At 42.8% G+C, this 23,297-nt stretch overlaps 2 protein-coding genes across 2 annotated transcripts; one reads left to right on the forward strand and one right to left on the reverse strand.

Moving 5' to 3' along the window:
• The first annotated feature begins 224 nt into the window (after nucleotides 1-224).
• LOC133027511 (forkhead box protein K2-like) lies at nucleotides 225-10,710 on the forward strand. Its single transcript, XM_061094525.1, has 9 exons — nucleotides 225-717; nucleotides 3,686-3,880; nucleotides 4,972-5,113; nucleotides 5,308-5,454; nucleotides 6,565-6,758; nucleotides 6,836-7,038; nucleotides 7,124-7,381; nucleotides 7,484-7,681; nucleotides 9,018-10,710. The coding sequence occupies exons 1-9, from the start codon at nucleotides 422-424 to the stop codon at nucleotides 9,230-9,232; spliced, it is 1,848 nt and encodes a 615-aa protein (XP_060950508.1). The 5' UTR covers nucleotides 225-421; the 3' UTR covers nucleotides 9,233-10,710.
• Nucleotides 10,711-12,405: 1,695 nt separating this feature from the next.
• wdr45b (WD repeat domain 45B) lies at nucleotides 12,406-23,139 on the reverse strand. The gene is made up of 10 exons (XM_061094489.1): nucleotides 22,770-23,139; nucleotides 21,562-21,636; nucleotides 19,673-19,774; nucleotides 19,031-19,118; nucleotides 18,509-18,603; nucleotides 18,111-18,301; nucleotides 17,908-17,993; nucleotides 16,394-16,495; nucleotides 16,122-16,243; nucleotides 12,406-14,869 (listed from the first exon to the last, which is right to left on the reverse strand). The coding sequence occupies exons 1-10, from the start codon at nucleotides 22,834-22,836 to the stop codon at nucleotides 14,763-14,765; spliced, it is 1,035 nt and encodes a 344-aa protein (XP_060950472.1). The 5' UTR covers nucleotides 22,837-23,139; the 3' UTR covers nucleotides 12,406-14,762.
• Between the last annotated feature and the right edge of the window lie 158 nt (nucleotides 23,140-23,297).

The following is a 23,297-nucleotide window of genomic DNA, read 5'->3' on the forward strand; positions in this document are numbered from 1 at the left end:
TTCTTACTTCCCCCCCACTCATCTGCGTGTCAGCCTGCGGTGCAACCGAACTCCATTTTCTACGGCTATTTTTATTATTGTTGTCATTGGTAAACACCGCACATCTGCCTGCCCGGGCCGGCCTCCCATTGGTCGAGGGGGTTGTCCATCGCGGCACTTCCGTCCGTTTGGCTTCCTCTGATTGGCCAGCCCCGCTCTCTTTCTTTTTTGCCCCCTCTGCTACACGGCGGTGGGTCGGAGCCGCTGTGTCCCCGGTCTGGCACGTTCCTAGCCAAATTCTCCACGGTGTAAATTCGGATCCCCCTCCCGTGTTTTCCCCCCACAAAACCAAAAGCACCCCCCCTCTGTAACTCACCTGTAACCCGCTCGCAGCCTCGCTCCCAGCGCACGTCGCCGGCTCTCCAGCAGGAAACCTCAGAAGATGGCGGTGGTAAGCGGGACGTCGGGGTCGGCTGTAGCCCGGCTCGAGGGCCGAGAATTCGAGTACCTGATGAAGAAGAGGTCGGTGACCATCGGCCGGAACTCGTCGCAGGGCTCCGTGGACGTCAGCATGGGCCACTCCAGCTTCATCTCGCGACGGCACCTGGAGATCTTCACGGCGGGAGAAGACGGCACCGGCACCGGGGAGTTCTACCTCCGCTGTCTGGGGAAGAACGGGGTGTTCGTGGACGGGGTGTTCCAGAGGAGAGGGGCTCCACCTCTGCAGCTCCCCAGAATGTAAGAAGCAATACCCGGGCAGTTCCTCCATGAAGCACGACGGAAGCCCGCGCACCGTGCGTGTGCTCGTGTGTTGTTATTGTTTTGTTAGCCCGCAGCGCTGTCGCACGTGGCGATAACGTCACACGGAGCCTCCTAACCCTAACACAAACCCGGTCCGGTGACACACAAACACAATTAACGCCATTTCCTGACCTCGGTCCCCATCGCACATGTGTGTTGGTTTCTTCTTCGCCGCACGTCACTGACACGCCGGTTAGTCATGCTATGGCTACGAGCCGGCTCACTGCTGCCTGCTATTCACCATTGTGGAAGTCAGCTTTTTTATTTCTTTATAGGTTGTTTGTTATTATTGTGGTGCGTGATGTATGCCGAATTGAAGAGCGGCGTCTAAGGCTCTATAACCACCTGAGTGTGTTTTCACCAGTGTTTGTATGAACACACAACCAAGTAGCAAAGGTTAAATGTGTCTGAATTCTAATAGAAGTTTGGTTTCAAAGGTCCAGTGTGTAACGATAATCCTAGCGATGTTTGCAATTGTGTGTTTCATCTTAAATGTAGGAACTGTCGTTTGCTTTACCCTTGAATGGGCCTTTTGTATTTAAATACTGGTGAAAACACTTACCCTAAGCCCCGCCCCCCTCTATGGAGGCCGCCATGTTTTTTACAGTAGCCCACCTTGACCAACTAAAAACCTTTTGAGTTTTTATGACGACTAAAGGCTGCCACGGGTTCTCTGTCATGTTTGGAAGGGCAGGTGAGGTGAGGGGTGTTCAGCTGCACTATGCAACTTCATCACTAGGTGTCACTAATTTCTACACAATGGTAATTTAAGGTGTTCTTAAAGGTATATTTAAGAATTCAAATTAGCTAATTGTCTGCTCGCCACCTTCTTATCCTAACTCTAACCCGCTCTGCTGATTCACTAACACATTTAACGCCATTTCCTTACCTTGGTCCCCATCGCACATGTGTTGCGGTTTCTTCCTCGCCGCACGTCACTGACACGCCGGTTGGTCATGCTATGGCTACGAGCCGGCTCACATGCTGCCTGCTATTCACCATTGTGGAAGTCAGCTTTTTTATTTCTTTATAGGTTGTTTGCTATTATTGTGGTGCGTGATGGATGCCGAATTGAAGAGCGCCGTCTAAGGCTCTATAACCACCTGAGTGTGTTTTCACCAGTGTTTGTATGAACGCACAGCCAAGTAACAAAGGTTAATTATGTCTGAATTCTAATGGAAGTTTGGTTTTAAAGGTCCAGTGTGTGATGATGATCCTAGCGATGTTTGCACTTCTGTGTTTCATCTTAATTGTGGGAATTTTTGTTTGCTTTACCCTTGAATTGGCCTTTTGTATTTAAACACTGGGGAAAACACTTACCCTTAGCCCCCGCCCCCCTCTTTGGAGGCCGCCATGTTTTTTTACAGTAGCCCAAACTTGACCAACTAAAAACCTTTTGATTTTTTATGACGACTAAAGGCTGCCACGGGTTCTCTGTCATGTTTGGAAGGGCAGGTGAGGTGAGGGGTGTTCAGCTGCACTATGCAACTTCACCACTAGGTGTCACTAATTTCTACACAATGTTCATTTAAGGTGTTCTTAAAGGTATATAGAATAATTCAAATAAGCTAATTGTCTGCTCGGTGCTATGAGTCCATAAAGCACGATTGGAGTTTCAGGTGTTAACATTGTTGCAGCCAAATCCGATACAATTGAAGTAAATGTGACCACTTCTTCAAATGTAAAAGACAACAGGAAAAAATACCTCCATACTGCTTCTCAGCCAAAATGTCCGCTACCGGAAGTGGCGGACATTTTGATGGATTTGTTTTTGGTTGTTTACCCCTGGAACTCTTCAAGTGTTTTATGGACTGGTAACACTTCAACCACCCCTCCGTTGGCTTAGTAGATAACGATTCAATTTTCATTTTTCTGTGAACTTTCCCTATTTCGAACTAAGACGCTAGCAACAGGGTGAACAGGTGAGCCGGTGCCTTCACAGGTGCTCTGTCTGACCTGCTACACCACAGACTGCACTATGCTTTATTTACTCAAGAGACTGATGATGAATTGTGCTTACATGAATGACACAATAGCATATTCCCATTACAAGGACAGGCAGGAAGCTAAGGTTAGTGCTGTTGTCAGTGAAGTCTGGCTCAGTGTCATTTCTACCTCATGTTACATATGTTTACTCTACTGAGTCTTTTTCCTTCCTCTGTCCCCAGACTCGCATCGAACAGTTTTATTTGTGGTTACTCTCATTTTGCATTCAAACATCATACATGTTAACATAGGATTATATAATCACCACTCCATAGTAGTAATTCATCCGGGTGTCAGAAGCCAGTCCAAATATACCCCATTAATAATAAATTAGACGTGTTAGACATGATCCGTTATGTAATCGTCACGGTGGACGTCCATTTTTAAACAGTGTGAGGCTGAATCTGGGCTTCAGTTAGAACTTGGCCTGCTTGTTACCAGGCAGGAGGCATATCTGCACAATGATTCTGTTACAAACATAGAAGCATAACATTTCTTATTTGTTTAAAGATATACATAATATCAGTAAATATTAATGATTGCGCAAAAATAAAAATAGAAGCTCAAGCAATATATATTGACATGCAGAATTTGAAATACCAATATCAACATCGATAAATCTTTGTCTTATTTTGAAAAAGGAAAATATGTTTAAAATATTTTTCACTGTGTGTTGTTTCAGAGTGTAAACACCGGTTTTCTGTTATACTATAATAAGAAAATACAATGTTAAAATCTATAAGCCCTTGTATCTTTTATGGCCATGTGTTCATTCAAAAGTCTTTATATCAGCACATATCGGCTTACTTAAATACCAGTTTGAATATATCGGTGTTAGGCCAATATCAGGCAATAAGTATATATGGCTAAGTGTTTAAATTAATGTGTGCTTGTGTCTGTGCTTGTCTTCCATCCTCAGGTGTTGTTTCCGTTTCCCAAGCACAACCATAAAGATCACGTTCACAGCCCTGTCCAGTGATAAGAAGGAGCCAAGGAACGTGCCGGAATCACCGGTCAAGCCCGTCCAACCAAAAATGTCCCCGCTGACCATAAACATTCCTGACAATATCGCCCACCTCATGAGCCCACTGCCTTCACCTACTGGTACCCTCAGGTGAGAGAGGGGGGGGGGTTCTCCATCCGTTTATAAGTGCAACACTCAACAACAGCTTCTAGTGCTCAGAGGCAGTTATGTCAGAATAAACAGTTTAGAAAGTACACAGGTATGAATTTCCTTTATGGTAAACATTTGTACTGGTAGAGCCCTCACAGCACAAAAGGGGCAGTGATGTAACTATACCAGTGGGAGGCAGCACTGCCCTGAACCAGAAAGTAGATTCACTGCACAGTGTGTCCCATACATAGGCAGATTAAGACCCGCCCAGGTGGATATTCTCAATCTGGTTTGCTGAAATAGAATCTGCCAATCATCTGCAGATGACATGTTAAGGGAACATTGCTAAATTGTAGTTTCTACCAACTGTCTGCATGTAAGCCTTTTAGGGGACACGTCTAAACTTAAGTCACAGAAAATAACCGGGGTTATACTCTCGCCCTTGCATGCACATCAGTGATATAATGAACCACCCACCACCACAAGTAAATACTGGATCTGAGGCTACTATGTTTTAATTTGAAAACGCATGCACTCTGCTACAGTAATGCCTGACGTCCATACTAGTCGGGAGTTTTAATGAGTCTGAATGAACTCTGGGGCTGCGTTTTAGTCTGGACGGGCTGAAAGAGATGTTCGGATACGATTGATCACTATTTGGTCATGACTTAACCGTCCTTGTTCGTCAGGCTCCTATTACATGTCCCCCTTCTAGAAGAAAACAACCGGCATTAGCCTTGGCTACCGGTGTGGAACTTAACGTGGATAATCAATGACCAATGTGGCTGATTCTGTTGTCTTTGCTAACTGTAGTTAAATTCTGCATTTTACAATGATACAACTTCGTACATGTGTAGGTGAGGAGCTATGATTCAAGCAATTCCTGTCTACACCGGTACACGCATGTCTCGTGCATGTGAGTGGTCACGTGATGTGGTCATCAGACATCGTATGGTTTGAAAACACAGTTCAAAATATAGCATGAATTTGTAGGCCATACTGTCCTGACCTACATCGTGATTTTGTCAGTTGTCCAATCAGTTTTTCAATCTACAGTGAAATCCTAACCGATGTTTTTTTCAATGTAACAGTGCAGCAAACTCCTGTCCGTCAAGTCCACGGGGGGCGGGGCTTTCGAGCTACAGGACAGGCCGAGTTCTGGCCGCTGACCTTATAGGAGACAACTCCCAATCAGAAAATGACAAGGAGGCCTCGGGTGAAGACAGCCCAAAGGTGAGCGCGAGTTGGGGCAGAATGAGAAGTGGGTTGAATATGGATCTGAATGTGTTGAAGGAGCTCATGTCACATGAGGCGTTGCCTGATGGAGGCAGCAGACTGTCTCCTCCCTGTCTGTGTGTGTGTCTTTTGACATTGACCAAATTTGCTCACTGTAGCATGTAAATGTAACTTTTCTTCCTCTTCCACAGGACGACTCCAAACCTCCATACTCATACGCCCAACTTATAGTCCAAGCTATCACCATGGCCCCAGATAAACAGCTAACACTAAATGGAATATACACCCACATCACCAAGAACTATCCGTACTACAGAACAGCTGATAAAGGCTGGCAGGTTGGTGTATTCTCTATTTCCTACCACTGTGCATGTCTGTTGAATGGTAATTCATGTGCAGTTCAGTTATAGTCAGATCATTTGTCAGTGCAGTCGTATGGTCTATCATCGGAAATGCCAAATGCTCAGGCATGTAGAGTTGCAGTGATTCATTTGCTATTTAATTGACAATAGCTAATTTTGATAAGAGATTATCTGTTAGGATGTATTTGTTTTAAATAGTACTGTTACTATCTTTAATGGATGAATTTGAAGATGTCACTCTGGGTTCAGACATTTCTTTAAATCAAAGATACATTGAGTAGACCTGTATCATGCAGCGGCCATTAGTTTATCAGTCACTTAAGTGTGGCTCATCAGCTGCTCGTCTTGAGCGAAGGCTAAGGTGCTCAAAGCTACATGCTGAATCCAAACGTCACAGTTTAGGTCTAATCCAGGAAATGGTTATTTGAGTGTTCACACTGGATGATGTAGTTTACTCATATTGGTCTGATGTACCATTTTTTTGTGTGTGCTGTTGATGTTAACTCCTCTCCCACATTGTGATGCACAAAAATGGGAAGGAGCTGCTCACTGGTTAATAAAAAAAGATGTGCACACCTCAGTAAACAAAAACTACGCAACTACATTAGAGTCAGATCAAAACAATTGGCCAGTATGAGCTTTTCTCAGACATATCTGTGTCTGCGTTTTATGTTTTCTGATATACACAGATATGGAATAGTTTTAAATAATGAATAAAATGCAGAGAAGATGTGCGCCTATGTTCAAATTAAAGTTTTCTTAATGTTCAGTATATTTGGTTGTATTTTCTGAGTACTTGGGAGTTATTTATAATAAAGTTTATGGGTTTACTAAGTGCTAATATAATTAACATTTCATGTTTATATAAAATTCTGAATCATGACCTATTAGAGCTGATGGTAATGACTTACAAAAGGGTGGTAAACGATGCTAATGACTCTTAATACAAATCTCTGGGATTTGTATTAAGAGTCACCTGAAGTCTGACTGCTCTGTACACCAGACTAAAAAAGACGCTGTGCAGCAACATGGGAATCTTCTGTATCATGGATCACTACAAGTGTGTCTTGTCTGTTGGTGGTTTAGAACTCGATTCGTCACAACCTGTCCTTGAACCGGTACTTCATCAAAGTGGCCCGCTCTCAGGAGGAGCCAGGTAAGGGCTCGTTCTGGAGGATCGACCCCTCTTCCGAGGGCAAGCTGATAGAACAAGCCTTCAGGAAGCGCAGGCCTAGGGGTGTGCCTTGCTTCAGGACCCCTATGGGACCTCTTTCCTCCAGGTAAAAAACATGATCTCATGTTTTGGTTCCTATGTGGTCGATTCTGTGCAGCAATGACCATGTTTTTTTTCCTCTAGGAGCGCTCCAGCCTCTCCAAACCACACAGGAGCACTGTCTGCCCACTCCAGTGGGGTCCAGACCCCAGACAGCCTGTCCAGAGAGGGGTCCCCAGTCCCCATGGAGCCAGAGACCACCCCTCCACCAGCCCCCACCCAAACCACCATAGTCCAGCCCAAACTCGCTGTCATCCAAGAGGCGCGCTTTGCACAGAACTCCACTGGTAAAACACAACTCTGGTACACATAAAGGAGCCCCTTTTATTTATTAATGTCCTTTTAATGACGTTGAATCCTGCCCTCTGATAGGCTCCCAACTGAATAACCAGCCAGTATTGATCGCCGTGCAGCGCCAGATGCCTCAAACGACCATGAAGCCTGTGACCTACACCATGGCATCGCCAGCCATCGTAACGACGCCGGTTAACTCCGCGTCCGTCATGCAGACGGTGCACGTTGTCCACCAGATTCCCACAGTCACCATGACGACCCTTGGTGCACAATCTGCTGCTAAAGTGAGCTCAGCACCTCAGGAGAACGGAGGGGGAGCGCACCAAGAGATCAAAGGTGAGAGCAGATTCATGTTGCTGTCGTGTCACTCGTGTCTGTTGGAGCATCTTGTGACTGTATACGTACATGGAGTTTGACGCGAGTTTCTCTCCCGTGTAGTGAAAGTGGAGCAGGTGCCGTCCATCACAGGCTCATCTATAGCGGGAGTCGGTCGTATCATCCAGAGCTCTCAGGCTACTCCCCTGACAACAGTTACCATAGTGCAACAAGCCCCACTCGGTCAGCACCAGCTCCCAATAAAGGCCATCACACAAAACGGGACTCATCTGGTCCCCATCAGTACTGCTGCTAGCACAGGTGAGACACAAACACACACACACTCATACTACTCACACTGGGCTTGTGCACAGGGTTTCTTCAATTCATTCGAATTTCAGGACTTTAAAAGTCATTAGTATTTTTGAAATATTCCAAATTAGGTCTTCATTACTTTTAAGTTGATCCTAATTATGTTAACATTCATTTAACAATACTTCTGTTATTTGATTTAAGAAACGGGTTGGTGGCATGCATATTTCATGATGCCTCAGGCGTTTGTAGCTCTTTCTTAATGATACAGATATTCATTTTTCTTGTTGAAACCTGCAGAAACCCTGTGTGCATTTGCATCTGAATTATGCACCTGAACATTTGCATTGGTGTCTGCTATCAAACCAGTGGAGGTCCCAGACTCTCCGTCAGTAAAACGTTACGGACCATTCCACGAGCAGCCTGCAAATACTTCTGCACACACTAAGTTAGAGATCTCTGTTATTATGAGAAGTGTAACACCAATTTGGTTCCAAATAGAATATAGAGTATTGTGGTTCCCTACAGTCCAAATAATTGGAAACACTGGGTGAATGCTGAAGTCCATCCCACAGACCAGCAGCCAGCTGTTATGTGTTGGTGCACACTTCATATTAACATCTGTCCTGACTGACCCCATCAACAGTGGTCTGAACCCACCTCAAATGGATCTTGCAAACCCCATTCAGAGGTGATACACATGTGGCAAGTTGCTAACCAGTTCATACTTTCAAACTGGTCAAATCTTTCTTCAAAGCTGTGCCTATTAATTTCAGTCCCTCCTGACTCCGCCCATTCATTACACCCTTGCATGAAGTTCAGGTCTTTTATTGTTTCCCAACTGTCTGAAATGTAACTATTTTACCGTCTATGTATAAAAAATTATTTAGTTTTTAACGCTTTAGTCTTTCTGCATTTTCCAGATAAAGAAATTACTTAAATATAGATTTGAGTCTTTAGCCAGCTCTTCATCTACCATTTTATTAACCATTCAGAAACCTAAACTGAAACTATGATACAAACGTTCCAGTCTTGTATGGTGTTACCCTGATCCACTACCGCTGCTGTAGGTCTGACAAGATTTGCATTGAACAAATACTTTACAAATATTTAGTCTGATAATAAAAATAAAGCAACGTGGAGGGACATCGACAAACAGAATTAACAGTAACAGTGATGCATACATTTTAACACCCAAGTTCTAACATCCCAACTGACACAGTTCTAGTGTGTCTCTTCATTAAGAACAGAAACACCATTTAGGATTCTATATATAGAGAGTGCTACTCGTACCCCTTCACATCATCCTGTAGTCTTTAAATAAATCCTGTCTTCTCTCTTCCAGCTGTTGCGAACCCTCTCCACTTGCTGGCGGCCCACGCCTCGGCCTCGGCGTCCCTCCCCACCAAGAGGCAGAACGGCAATCTGCAGGACCCGGCTGGATCGAAGCGAGTGAAGACGGAGGAGGGAGAGAAGGGAGACGCAACAGCCTCCAACAACAACGGCACCACGGACAGAGCCGGAGTAGCAGGGGTCTGTGAACAGGTCGGCGACAAGTAGCCTCTCCCCGATCTGCTTCCTGACCCCCCCGCTCTCCTGTACGCATTGAGCCTCACACCTTCCATACCCTCGCCCCCCCCTCCATCCTACCTGGTTCTCATCTACTTCAAGGTGCCAAAAAGAGAAGAGACGTGGAAAAGCAAACGGGACTAACAAGAATGTGCGAAACCTCTCTCCCTGTTGACCCCTCCACTCCTCCTCTTCCATATATTTAAGACCACCAAATACGATGCAAAGACTACAGACCAAATTGAAAGTGGAAGTGGAGACGAGTTGCTGATGACTGTGAAGACCGGAAGTTTGCGACCCAGATGGCAGGAAGAAACACAGGTTTGAAAAATCCAGATCTCTAGATGAAAAAGAAAAAAAAAGTGAAGAAAAAAAGACTTGTTGGACGAGCGAGGAGTCCTTGACCCTCCCCAAAGACAGAGAGGAGCCTGGTCCTGGTAGCATTAAAGACAAGTGCTTAGCTGTGTGTGGGATTAGAGAAGTCAAACCAAGTGAAATCACCAGTAGTGTATTCTGATAAGGGAAGTGTGTGTACGTTTGTGTGTACGTTCGTGTGGACATTCCCATCTCTGGCAGCTAGCCTCCACGTCGACCTACCTAACCCAGTCGTGAGTAGATATGCAGTATTCCGTTGTACACGTGTATCTGTGGATCTTTGAGTGTTTTCTCCGTTTCCCAAGGCACAGATACTATTTAGTAATAATTAAGATTAACTAAAAAGCTATAAATGGGGTCTTTAAGAACATTTAAACATCGAAACATAATATTTTGGGAATCCTAATTTGTTTTGTTTTTTTGTATGTGGACTCTTTGTTCAGTGAAATGAATGTAGTCTCTTTTTTTTCCTTTCTTTTAAAGAAAACACTATCTATGGAGTGGACGTTCTTTTTTCTCTGCTCATTCATGCAAAATGAAATTTCTTTATCACTGTACATCTGCAGATTTTTTCATATTTTACAAATATCCTACAAGATAAAAAAAAGTATATTCCCATGCGTATTTGACCATATCCTTCATCGAGCTTGCATGTTACGGATCTAGAGACAATGTACTTGAGCAGATTTAACTGAATATGGAACTGAAGAAAATTTAGACTGAATCTACGCTATATGATTCTGACCAGTGCTGCACTTAACCCTCTTAGTTCTTTGTTATTTTTTCTTTTTCGTATTTTAAGTTGCTCTCAGTATTCCCCACCCCGGTCATCATTGGTTGTTTCGTTACCTTTGTGTTGAAGTTGGACGTCTCTTTGCTTGATTATTTTGATTCTGTTCAGGCTACAAAAAATTAAGTCTATTCAGATTGTATTCTATGTTACATAAGGAAAAACAAGTGATAGGTGTTTGTTCTGCTTCAGTGGGTAAATGCTTCCTTTTTTTTTTTTTTTTATAAATTTATTTAAAACACATAACATCCTGGTTTGTATTTCTTTGAGTAAAAGGGGCCTTCTCTGCCTGGCAAAGTTCAAATCTGTCTGCGTGTCAACAGTTATTTCTGGTTTGGTCGGACAGACGAAATGACGACATGAATGCTTCTTCATGAATCTGAGGAATGGAAAATGTAAAAAAAAAAAAAAAAAAAAACTTGATACAAAAATTGTATCAAGTATCGTACGACCACGTTAAAAGGCAAATATGTTGAGTCATTTGAATGAGATGCGATCATACAAATGGAGATAAAGCTTAACAAAAGGAAAATGAGGCTTCTAAAAATATCCTCTGCATTGGCTCCCTGTTTAATCAAGAAAATAATTCAAATCCTGATCCTCACACACAGTGGAACTTAGTAATCAAGCCCAATCATATATTAAAGAGGTCATAGCACTGTATTGTCCCATTAGATCACTTCACTCCCCAAATACACTTCTGGTTCCTAGAGTGTGTAAAGCCCTTTTCAGACATGCACTGAACATTGGAGATCAATGAGTTTTTAGGTAGGCCTGTATGTCTTTAATAGATTTCATTTGACTGGACATCAAGAAGGCTCATGATGTTTTTACCACTATTCCACCAGGGGGCATTTTCCTTATTTTGTGAAGGGCGTTCCATCCTGCGTCATACACACCCACAAGCCTGTACTGGGAATCACAGTTGTCTACTGCTCTGGAGCTGATGGTGGACAATGGTGACTTCTATCAAATCGTATATCAGAAGGTGACGCACTCTTGTTTTCTGATAGAGATGCAAATCAAATGACGTCTCTGTGTGTCTATCTTCACATTGTGTGTAACTGTGAGTTCCCAGCATTACTCATCAATCTAAATGTATTTCTAGTCTAGTCTTGACCACTCAGAGCTTTAGAGTAGTTTTTCCATCCTCACTTTCTCTATCATGCACTCAAACACTGCTGGCACAGACTTCAGTGGCAATTTGGGATTCAGGGTTTGGCCCATGGACACGTCGGCACTGGGATCAGATCGCCAATCTTCTGTTGAGTGGACGGCCCTCTCCTGAGCCACAGCTGCCCCATATTTATAACCCATATTCACAAATCCCAATGTACCCCATAGGGCGTATCAATCTGTACAGGATGTGACATCCTCAACAAAAGTGAGGAAGAGCGGCCTAAAAAACCTTTGACGGGGAAGAACCAGAGAAACCTCAGAGAAAGTCACAAGTGAGGGATCCCTCTCCCAGGTCAGACAGAAGTGCAATAAATGTCATGTGTAATATCAACAAAACAATATTCATGAGAAAAGAAAGCATCTAACATAAATGGAGAGGTGCACCATGTTAAGTGCTTTGAGATAAGGTGTGTTGTGATGTGATGCTATAGAAATAAAATGGAATAAAGGCACAGCTCTTGAATCCGGGAGCTGTTGCCTCCATTTGTACAAATAATTTCATTGAGAACACAAAGTGGGATGCAGCCACGCGGTCCGAGTTTGTTTCTCACATGTTGAACCGTTCAAATCAGTCTACCAGGTTAACACCTCACAGGTGAGGGGTATGCTGGCAGTGTGTGTAGTAGAAAGTGTTTGTTATAGAAGCGCTGTATGAATGTGTGTGTGTTTGCGACTTGTCCTGTAAAGCTCTTTGAGTGATCAACCAAGCCGGAAAATAACTATTTAGATACAGTCCATTTACTGTTAAATTTACTTGATTCACTTCTTCAACACACCAGATAGAACTACACTTCTATCCGGTGATGAAAGATCCCATGAATTTTAACTGTAAAAGCAGATGTTAAATTTTATTCACAAGTTTACACGCAGGTTTTACAATCATTCTGAGTGTGTCAGAAACAGGTTGGCTTTTCAGTTTGTGCAGCGTCCCCACTGTGGTTATGTGCTGTGTGTGTGTGCGCGACTGTGTGTGTGTTCAACAAAAGTGAGGCCTGCACGTGTACAATCTGATGTAGAGAGCAACACAAAGGTGATGTGTTTTTGCACAAAAATGAAAACAATGTTAACCACACATTGACATAGTTTTGCGTACACGCTGTGGTGGATCCACACTCGTCTCCTGGGTTCCACAGAGCACTTCAGATTCCCTGATTTACATGAGTACAACGTGTGGAGGGTGTCAGAAGCAGGGAGGAGAAGCTCAGACACATGTGACTCACTACAAACTTTTGGAGAGCCACACCGGGCGATGAAAAGTGTATGAAGAGAACTATTTATCACCAATCAGAGGTTCTTGATTTAATCATCTTGGCTTATTTGTGTGTTAACATACATGAAGTGCAGTCTCGAACCGAATGTTCTTTATAATTTTGTGATGAAAGATGGAAACCGTGCACTTATTTGGCTCTGAAGCTTTCCCGTTCAGGTAAAAGAACCAACTCAACTTTAACAAACTCTTTAAAGGAGTAGTTCTGTGGTTTGGAATAAATAAGCTGAGTCACTTTCTTGCCAGAAGTGAGATCATGTCTGGAAATGTGAAGCTTAAAGGTTCAGTGTGTAAGATTTAGGTGAAAGGGATCTATTGGTAGAAATGAAACAATAAAATAATAGTGATGTCTTTACTACAAAATGCAACTTCACCACTAGATTGTCACTAAATTCCACACTGAACCTTTAAGCTAGCTTTGGCTCAAAGACTGTATATAAAGTTGGAGGATGTGACAGCTTTCTTAAAGTGAAGCCTAATCAACAGGATCGCCCCCTGTTGGTTGGCTGCAGAATAAGTCATAAACCCTGCCTCCTCAATCTTTGCAGATAGGACATTGATCAAACTAAAAATTTGTGTTCTGTCATTTTTGGCCATTCTCATCACATTGATGCATCTTCAAGTGTTCATGGTTGGATTTAATTAGTTCTTTGATGCTATGAGAATGGTGTTAAATGACATGACAGCTGTGACTGACTTGTTGTAGCAGCCCAATACTGCGGCTGAACTTCACCATCACTGAAGCGCAGACTCCAGCTCCAAATTACGTCAAAACTGCAAGATGGCAGCACCAATATTTGGGGTAATTTCCATACATCGACAGGAAGTGGAGACGTGTCGTTTATCTTTATATACAGTCTGGTTTGGCTGAGCATAAAGACTTGAGACAGGGATGCAGCTTAGCATCTCTAAAGCTCAGTAAACCACATTCGTTCTCTTTGATTGATCCAGACAAAAACTGGCAAAAAAGTGAAGAAGCCAAATTTCCAAATAAAAGTCTAACTGTTTCTTTAAGCTTTTCTTATGTGGGCGGGAACAACACTCAACTTTCACAAGCATCTCAGAACACATATTGCACAACATATGAAAAAAAAAAAAGGAAGACTGGAACAAAAATACACGTTATTTTTTCTTTTTGCTACTATTTTGTACAATTCTAAGTATTTAGAAGTTCAGTCTGGCGCATTGTGTTTATACAGTGAATATAAGAAAATCTAATAATACTAGCGTGGCGTTTCACATCGCAGAATCAGCCTGCTCCAATGTTCCTGAACCGTAAAGGCAGAGGTGGAGAAATCCATTCACCTCGTTCTGATCCTGCTTTGCAAACACCTAATATGGTACATTGGTGTATATACACTAACACACAGGTGTATATATGACAACATTAATATGTTCACACATACAGATTCTCTCCAGTCTCAGAGGCACTCCCTATAGTTAGGCGGTGTTAGTTGACAAAAATCTCAATATTTTTCAATCCGTCTAACTATCAGAATCATCTATGTGATTAAAAATAGCCATCCTTTGTAAATTCCTGGGAAGACGTCTTAAAAAGCTGTCGTTCTTTCAAAAAAATAACTTTCCCTCTTTTCTGTTGTGTTTGGGGGCGGGGGGGGGTAGAGTCGGCGTGTGTGTCCCTCTGTCCAGAGACAATCCTCACGAGACTGTGAGACAAAAGTCTGCATCGCTGTTGGTGCTTCCATCTGTCCACATTAACAGTTCCTCCAAAGTCTGTGCTTTTCTTTATTTTTCCTCCCTTCATCTGGTGCTCCGTCACAGAGTCTGTCAAGATAAGGAGAAGTGCCACGGGGAACATTTCCTGTATCCTCCAAAATTTAAACGCAACGGAAAAAAAGAAACCGGAGAGAGCAGGCGGTGTAATAGCAGGTCTGCAGAGGGGTCAAAGATCAGATTTTCTCATCCGTCATCTCCAGGAACTGGGCGTAGACGTCTCTGGAACACTCCCCTTTCTGGTTGAACAGGAACTTGTAGTAGCTGCCGTCAGCACAAATGGCTGCTCGGCGGAGATATGGAGAGACAAAAGAGGGTAAATGTCAGTCAGCAAACACAGACCAGACACAGAGAACAAGGGGAGTCTGGATTTTATAAGAATGCGACAGGGAAGAACCACATTCAAAACGTCAAGTTAAGATGATGTTATTGAGTGGTCCCAAGATGAAAATTATCTTTCACTATCCACATCTCAAACCCTGAGCACATCCAAGAATCTCTGTTCTTTATGAAAATCGTTTCTTTGATTTTTAATACATTGTCTGACACTGTGGGCTATAACATCCCAGGGGTTAGATTTGAATGAGATTGTCCGTTCAGACACGTTCACAACAACACTCATCTGTTTATGGCACCTCTCTTTCATCCTGAGATATTTGTATACTTTCTGTTTTTTTCAGTTTTGCATCCCTAGCGTGTTAAAAACATCATCAACACACCCACTGGCTTGTGGTGAAACCTTCAGATAATCTTCTGCTGAGTTCTCATTTGGGCTGAATCGGACTCTTCTTTTTTTCAAAGAGTGGGCTGGCCATAAAAAACCCTAGAGAACATCTGAAACTGCTCACTCTGACATTTCCGATCACACATACAGCCCCTCCAAAAATACAGGAGATTATCCGGAGTTCAGCAGAGCAACACCGCAGCAAGTCAAACTCCAGCTTTTACAGTAATCTCAAAGCTGAATAGACACATACACACAAGTGCTTTGAAGAAATACTGAACATTCAAAGCATAATGAAAATGACTGATGTAATAGACAGCATTCTTTTGAGCTGGTTGGACCTAATTCTATAACAACTGAGTGTGTCTCTCTCATTCGTTATGTTTGCTCTAACATGTGAACAGCTTGTCTCCCACCACATTTAGACTGGAATCTGTTTTTGTCCTGTGACAATGTGAAAAAGCTGTAATACACATTCTGCTGTACTCCTATGAAATGCTTCAAATTTTTCCGTGTCAGTCTATTTAAAAGAATAATTGCTTTTTTCTCTTAATACAGGTCCGATGTTTGTAATTTTGGTCATTACTGATAGTACTGAACCCAGCAGAGCTTTTGGAGATATCTCGGAAAACAATCATTTATGTTAAATATCTATCTATCATTAACTCTACCAACAAGAAACATGAGCCACCAGACAAGTTGTTGTAGCCTCCGGTTAAGAGAAATTATGTAAAATGAATTAAAGTAAAGAGTCAATAACAGAGCTTCATCAGACATATCAAGGAAGCATCACAGCCCAAACTGAACTCACCTATGACAGCATTGGGCTCCGTCCCGAAGGCACACACACAGGGAGAACCTGAGGGGACCTGGAACTTGGAGAAGCTCCACTTCGAACTGAAGTATTTGGGAAGAAAGCTGGCCGATGCCAAGCTGCGGAGAGAGGTACACCCAGCCAGGACACAAATTTTACTTTTCCATATCGACAATTTTTTTTTGGTAATTAAATTCATTCAGCTGCTCGACAAGCTATGAATCATTATTCAGCGGATGGGGGGAAGGAACCTTTCTGCAGAAACTGACCTTGACTGTTTGTTCCTTTTGGGATCCTCTGCAGCAAAGATGTGGACTGTGCCGTGGTCACTGGACACACAGATGAGGGACGCATCCTGGTTGAAATTAATGCTGGGATGACAAAGCACGGGACAAAGCAGATATAAGACATAAGAGCAAGGACACTACAAGCAGTCGTGTACCAATTACCTATTCAGATCAACACATAAAACAGGCTTCATTTGTGTGACACGTGCAGGATCACCATAATGAGTGTGGAATTATTATAAAATGATTATTAACATACAGTGCAGTTGTTTCCAAGGCAATGGTATCAAATGAAAAAAACTAAATTATGAAACTTTTGGAAGATAAAACGTCACATTTATTTTAATTAAAGTAATAAAAATACCAAACAAACTGTGGCTTCACTCAGTAAATACAGGGACTTTGACCGAGTCAGTTCGCTGACTTTATGACTCCGCTGGAACCTTGCTTTTATTTTGAAATCCTCTTTCGCTGGTTATGACCTGCCACTTTATAGTAAAAGTGGGCCTATTGACCCCAGCTCTGTTGATCAGGTGACCCTCATACAACATTCATATTGCCTGTTGCAGCCATTTCAAAGGCTACGCTGCACATTGCAGATGGTCGAGTTTTTTACAAACAGAATAAGAAACTGTTGTAAGCAGAAGTACTGATTAATTCATGGGTCTTTTGAAAAAAACGGGAGCATATATAGGGGACTTATGTCTGTGAGTGTGCAATTTGGTGCAGCTTGACTGCATTTACAGGGACATACTTACAGACAAACATTATTGCAATACATGCAGTGTTTCTTTTCATGAGGTCACCATGTTATGTTACTTCCCCCCCCACTCTCACAGCCAATCTTCAGTCAAAAAAGAGTGAGTCAAACATACATCTGACAGAGTGCTGGAGTGAAGCACTCAGACTCAGACCGTCCATTAGTCTAGTGAACTAATTCACACTGCAGCTGCAATCTGTCCATATACTTCACTTATTTGTGGTTAAGACAAAAGGATATAGAAAGGCTTGAAGGCGCAAATGTAACCAGTGAAGCCTGCCTTGATCTTTTTTTGAAATCCGCAGATGCTTGCAGCAATCATCTCCATCTACACCATTCATCTTTTTGCCTTGCTAAGTTTTTTACCTAATGAAATATATATGAACAAAAGGACTGTTTGTGTGTCTAAAGCTCCTTTTCCACTGGACAAAAACACTGTAACACATACTAACATCTGGCTTTTGTCTGCAGTGGCAATTAATACAATCTGCCTTCAATCCCGAGTCAAATGACTGCAGAAGACACGGGTATCAATCGGCTGTGGCTCCAAAGGGTAGTGATGTAAACAAGACACCCGTGTGAATACACTTATTGGGCAACACAGTGAAATAAGAGCGTGTTTCAGTTTGCAGTGTGTGCAATCGTCAGCCTTACCCATTTAAAAACCCCACGCATACACACTAATTTTGGTGTAGCAGAGGTATAGATGTCGGAAGCATTACTGCTCAGTGCTCACCAGTAAATGTTAGCTGCCTGAGAGCCTCGTCTCAGCTCCTGTATGAGCTGACCTGCAGACGTGTCGAAAATTCTTATAAGAGTCCCCTGTGGAAACACGGATTAGACACAAGTCAGCAACTAAAGAGATAAACCACACAACGGAAAGGTCTCAGTGTGCATTTTTCTTTCTCTATTCACATCGAGTATCTTGGTATGACATACCTTCTCTGATGCAGTAGCTATCCTTGTGCCCTGCAGGTTGAGGGCGATGCAGCACAGCGACCCCTCATGGGCGGGAATGTCAACTGGGGGTTTCTCTGTGTTGGCCAGGTCCACTATCTGCACATGGCCTGAGTGAGTCCCAGGGAACGCCAGCAGAGAGTTGTTACTGTTAGGACACAGCACACACAGACCTGAGGAGAAAGGAAGAAGGAGAAGGAACGGGCTGGTTATAATTGATCATTTATAGGTTTATTATTTATAAGTTATTTTATGGCTTCAAATATTTGCTAAAGCTGATACCAGTTGTTTGTCTGGCTGCAGCATTAACCTGAAACATTTGAAAGTTGAACCAGTCATAGAGTTTGTGTGGATGAAGACGTCTTTGAGAGTGAACCGACCTTTAGGATTGTAGCAGGTCTCAAACACATGCAGCTGATGGGGGTTGTGGGTAAAGGTGAACACTTTGATCATTGAGTCCAGGACCACCACAATCCTAAGAACAGATGAGAACAAACACTCAAGATACAAATGTAACTAAAAGTCATGGAAATCTACTCATTACGACTGCTCAGACAGCTCCAGTGATAAAACCAGAGGCAGCTCCACTGACAACAAGAGATTTTGAAATGCCAAGTACAAAATACTGATGAGGCTGCATCGTCACTGTGTGTCCTCGTCTCACTGCCACTGTACTGTTAGGTGATTAAGTTTGTCCGAGAGAAAAAAAATATCTTCACACCGTGGGTGTCTGAGGAAAAAAAACTCCCATCTACTCATTACTGCATTGCACAACACCCATTTTGTCATGATTAATGAAATGATTTCCATTGACAAAATGACAGGAGATGATTCTTGTACAGATGAAGCAGAACAAAGATGGTGTTCTGTCCACGTGAGTCTTCAACTAGGATCTTTGTTACCTGTCACGTCGAAGCTTCACTGCCTTCACTTCTGTGGAGAACTCAATCTCAATAACTGTCTTCTTCTTCAGGTCATCCCAAATCATTACTAGAGGTACCAAGCAAAAAAAAAAAAAAAGTCACATCAATAAGTGTAATACTTAACAGATGTTTCTGTAGTGTTTACCCTTTAATCAATTTGCATTTATGACCTTCTTACAACCTTTTTAACAACAACAGTAGTTCTGGCTGCCGATATCGCTAATTCCGTCATACATGATTAATTAAATCTATGACCTGGACTGTTTAATTATAATTTTTGCTGAATTAACACATGTGCATGCAGAGTGGATTAGTGTCCTGTAGCCAGGTTTAGTGACTGTGTTTGCTTCGGGTCGGATGATAATCACTGAAACTCCACCAGAAAAGAACCCACAGTCACAACTGTCCCACCTTTAGTCTATAAATGCTCAACGTTGAAGAACTAACATCAATGCTTATGACAGGCAAAATAATTTATATAAGATTTAGCATATACAAACCTTAAGAGTTTAAATGTCCTCAAGGAAACTAATCTTCCTTAAGACCAGCAAATACCTTCAGGTCAGTTTTACAACTCATGCTGTTGTATCAGAATAAATACCCTAAGCAGGCTTCACAAACCTTTGTTAGTTGGATACTTGGGTTTCTTCCCTCCTCCCACTAGTGCCAAATAGTTACACCGAAACAGCATCTCCACGTGGCCAACTCCGCCCTCCAGGAACTCTGAAAGTTAATGGTAATATTAAAAACAGGTAGTTTAGACTGTTTATCAATGTCAGAGGAAAATGCAGATATTATAACATGTGACTGTGCTTGTGATTCAAATATATAACATTTGCCCCCTTCTTATAATTACTCTTTTTTCTTCCTCTGTGATGACTCCGCTCCCCACAGACAGCAGACCATAATGACAAGACAGAGGGAGACCGGCCTCTCCCTCTGTCTTGTCATTTTTTTGTGTTTGGGACAAATAAATGTATCTTAATCTCTGTTTGTTTAACATGCCAAACACCAGCAGCAAAGAGTTTCTACATGCTTGAAAGCTTGCCGGTGTTTCAGCACAGAGTGAGTACTTGGTTTACTACAGTCGATCAGCAGCTAAAGGGACAATTTATAAGACCTGGCCAACTGTTGAAATGATACCCAAAACAAATAGGGAGCAACATATTAGAGTCAGGGGTGTTAAAATATCTCCTGAGAAACAAGGAGTTGCTTTGAGAATTCTGGGACCCGATCGGCTGCTGCATCGGTGGGCTGTGAAAAATTCTCGTCATTTTTTGGCATCCCTTTCTGATTGCCTACTACCAGGGTGAAACACAAGGGCATGCTACATGTGTGTGTCCTGGGACACACACATGTAATACTGACACGTTGGCCAATAACAACCAAGTTTCAACCCTCTCGTTGAGCCAAAGTCACCTCAAAATAAATAACAACCAAGTTTCAACCCTCTCGTTGAGCCAAAGTCACCTCAAAATAAATCTAAACTCAGCAAAGGACAAGAGTCACTGCGTTGCTAAACCTGCCAGGATTTGGGAATAGGGATTTTTGGCCCAGGTTTACCTGGCATTCAGATTATGTAACAGTTAGGCTGTTTTGTCATCTGTTGTTAAACTGACAATGATATGGATTTAAAATCCAGTCTGCCCAGTCAGAGAGACAGGGAAAGCATGGCAGGAGCAGAGAACAAGCCATGAGAGGTTGAGGAACACGGGGGAGAGGAAGAGCAACTGGAGCAGCAGCATCAGAAGCTGAGCTGAGGAGAGAATGGAGGACGGCTCAGAGATTATAGCCAAGTCACAGTTTATACTTCTCTATCCTCCAATGCTGACTGAGCGCAGACTGGACGCTACAATGACTCACTCTCAGGCAGAGACATTTTTAACTTCCTCTTGCTTGCTCCATATTTAATGAGTTGCACTGCTTTGCACTCGGCTTTAAAGAAAAAAGGCTTTTAAGTCCACCGCTGAGCATTGCATATTAATGATCTTTCAAAACTGTGTTATTAGAACCTTGTATACTGTAATTTTTATTTTTATTAAAACAATATGAGCCAACCCAATGATTTTCATACTTGAATAATACAAAAGCACAATTATGTGAACCATACAAGGGTCGTAGTGAACAGATAGACACAAACAGAGGCTGTGCTGATCTCCTGACAATTAACCTAAATCACTCTGCTACTAATTATGAATATGAGCCTAATAATAACACAGCAACTACAACACGCAGTATGTGTCATGTCATCCAGGTAAGTTCTCACGCACCTCTGGTTATCCAGGTTAAAGTTGTTGTTTTAATTGTCTATTGTTATGTTAGCTGTTTTATTTCGGCAGCATGCAGCCCCCTTTACAGCCGTTCTGCTGTTTTATAAGAGAAAATTCATCATATTTCAATTTTTCAAAAGTTTCATTTTTAACTAAATGTACGTATTAATATACATACACGTTACTGATTGTTAACGGGGAATAATGTTTTCTATCTGCCAATGATAAAGACTTGGTTACCTTGCTTCTCCTTCTCTTTGAGGGGATCGGTGTTGTACACACGAAATCCATTTTCCATTCCACAGGCAAAGCATCCTGGAGATGAGCACAGAGACAAGAGCAGCGATCAGTCATGAGCCAGCAACTACAAAAAGCATTGACATGTGTTGTAGTATCAAGAGGGTTTGTCATAGCAATTGCAATGGAATCGCCCACACACCACCAGTCTTGACAGTAATGGCAGAGATGACACGTAAAGCCTTTTTTTGTTTAGACAACACAGACCCCAGTGCAGTTGTTCAGAAGGAGCAGCCTCTAAAACCCGCAGCACTGACAGTGATCATGGAACAAATGATTAACTTCTGCTGGGTTTTATACGACACTGCTGATGTCGGCTTCCATAGTTTCTCTGAGGGGTCACGTGAGGTGTTCGGTCACTTGATAACGTTGAACCCGTGTCACTTCTCACACGGCTGATCGGCACCGGTACCACATTATTGTAATTATTAGTGTCCATTGAATTTATGTTTAGTGAGACAGTCGGTGAAGGGAAATACTTGACGGTGTGTGTGAATGTGTGGGTGTGAATCGAGGAACGTAGCATTTGAATAACAGCTGTTGTAACCTTACTGAGGAATAAATATGTGCCCGTACTTCTTAAACCCAGTAATCTGAATACGACTTAGCTTATTCTGGATATTTGTCACATAAAATGAGCCCAAAACAGCGGTATTGTCAAACTTAGCTTAACTAGCTGTTAGCTAGCCAATGCTAGCCCCTGGGATAACCGAGGCACGTATGACAGTCGAGGAAATGTAGCCAACATTAGCTTTTGGCTAAGTTACCTTTCATCAACTACCTGAGCGTGGATCATATTAATGTACAGCTGAGCCACGCATTCGCTGTTAATTTAACCACCCCTGCCATGTTGACCCGACGTTAGCGAGTGAGCTGACTGGTGGCTGAGAATGAAAAGGCTACGTTAGCTATTTGGCTAGCTGCGGTGCTACAGGACAGCTAAAGCTAGCATCTACTAACTGTTCGGCGCTACCACGGCGTTGCCATGGGATGTTTTCAAACACGTCGAACACAAGGTTTTGGTTGTTACATGATGTGGTTAATGAATTCGATGAGAAGTAAAACGGGTTAGCAGCATTAGCCTAGCACCCGCGACGCTGCCCATTCCTCCTCGGGAGGAGAACAACTAGCATGACAGCGCCGCCTCTTACCGTGATCCTGGTTAAATCCAGCATAAAGGAGCCCGTTGCCGTGAGGGTTAGACGGTAGTAAATTCATTGTTTTCACAACCGAGCCCCCAGGTGCAGCGTTAGCGAGTGAATCCAGCTTCTCCAGTGTGACGAGCTAACTCGCTACCATCCCTATGAAGTGTGCGGGGCAGAGAGCAGGACAACAACAGAGAGAGAGAGGTTCCTGTCAGCACCAGTCAGGAGCGCTGGGAGTTTACACTGGGCTCCGCCGGCACATCTGAGCAAACGTGATACGGCGGAATCGTGTATTGTCCTTCGTCATAAATAGGAACAAGAAAAATCCTCCCGAGAAATTTGGAATATGTGCAGCGTGCCTTCTGCCGGGTCCAGAGACTGCTTCAGTTTGAGAGAGAGAGAGACTGGCTGGTGAAAGAGAGAGAGAGAGAGAGGGGATGAAATACCGAGCGAGTCCACTATCCCGCTGGAAAAAGGAGAAATCGTTAACCTTTGCAACTATCTAAGACATCAAAGACTCTATGACGACTGAAA

This window comes from Limanda limanda, chromosome 21 (genome assembly GCF_963576545.1).
Source record: "Limanda limanda chromosome 21, fLimLim1.1, whole genome shotgun sequence".
Taxonomy (NCBI): Eukaryota; Metazoa; Chordata; class Actinopteri; order Pleuronectiformes; family Pleuronectidae; genus Limanda; species Limanda limanda.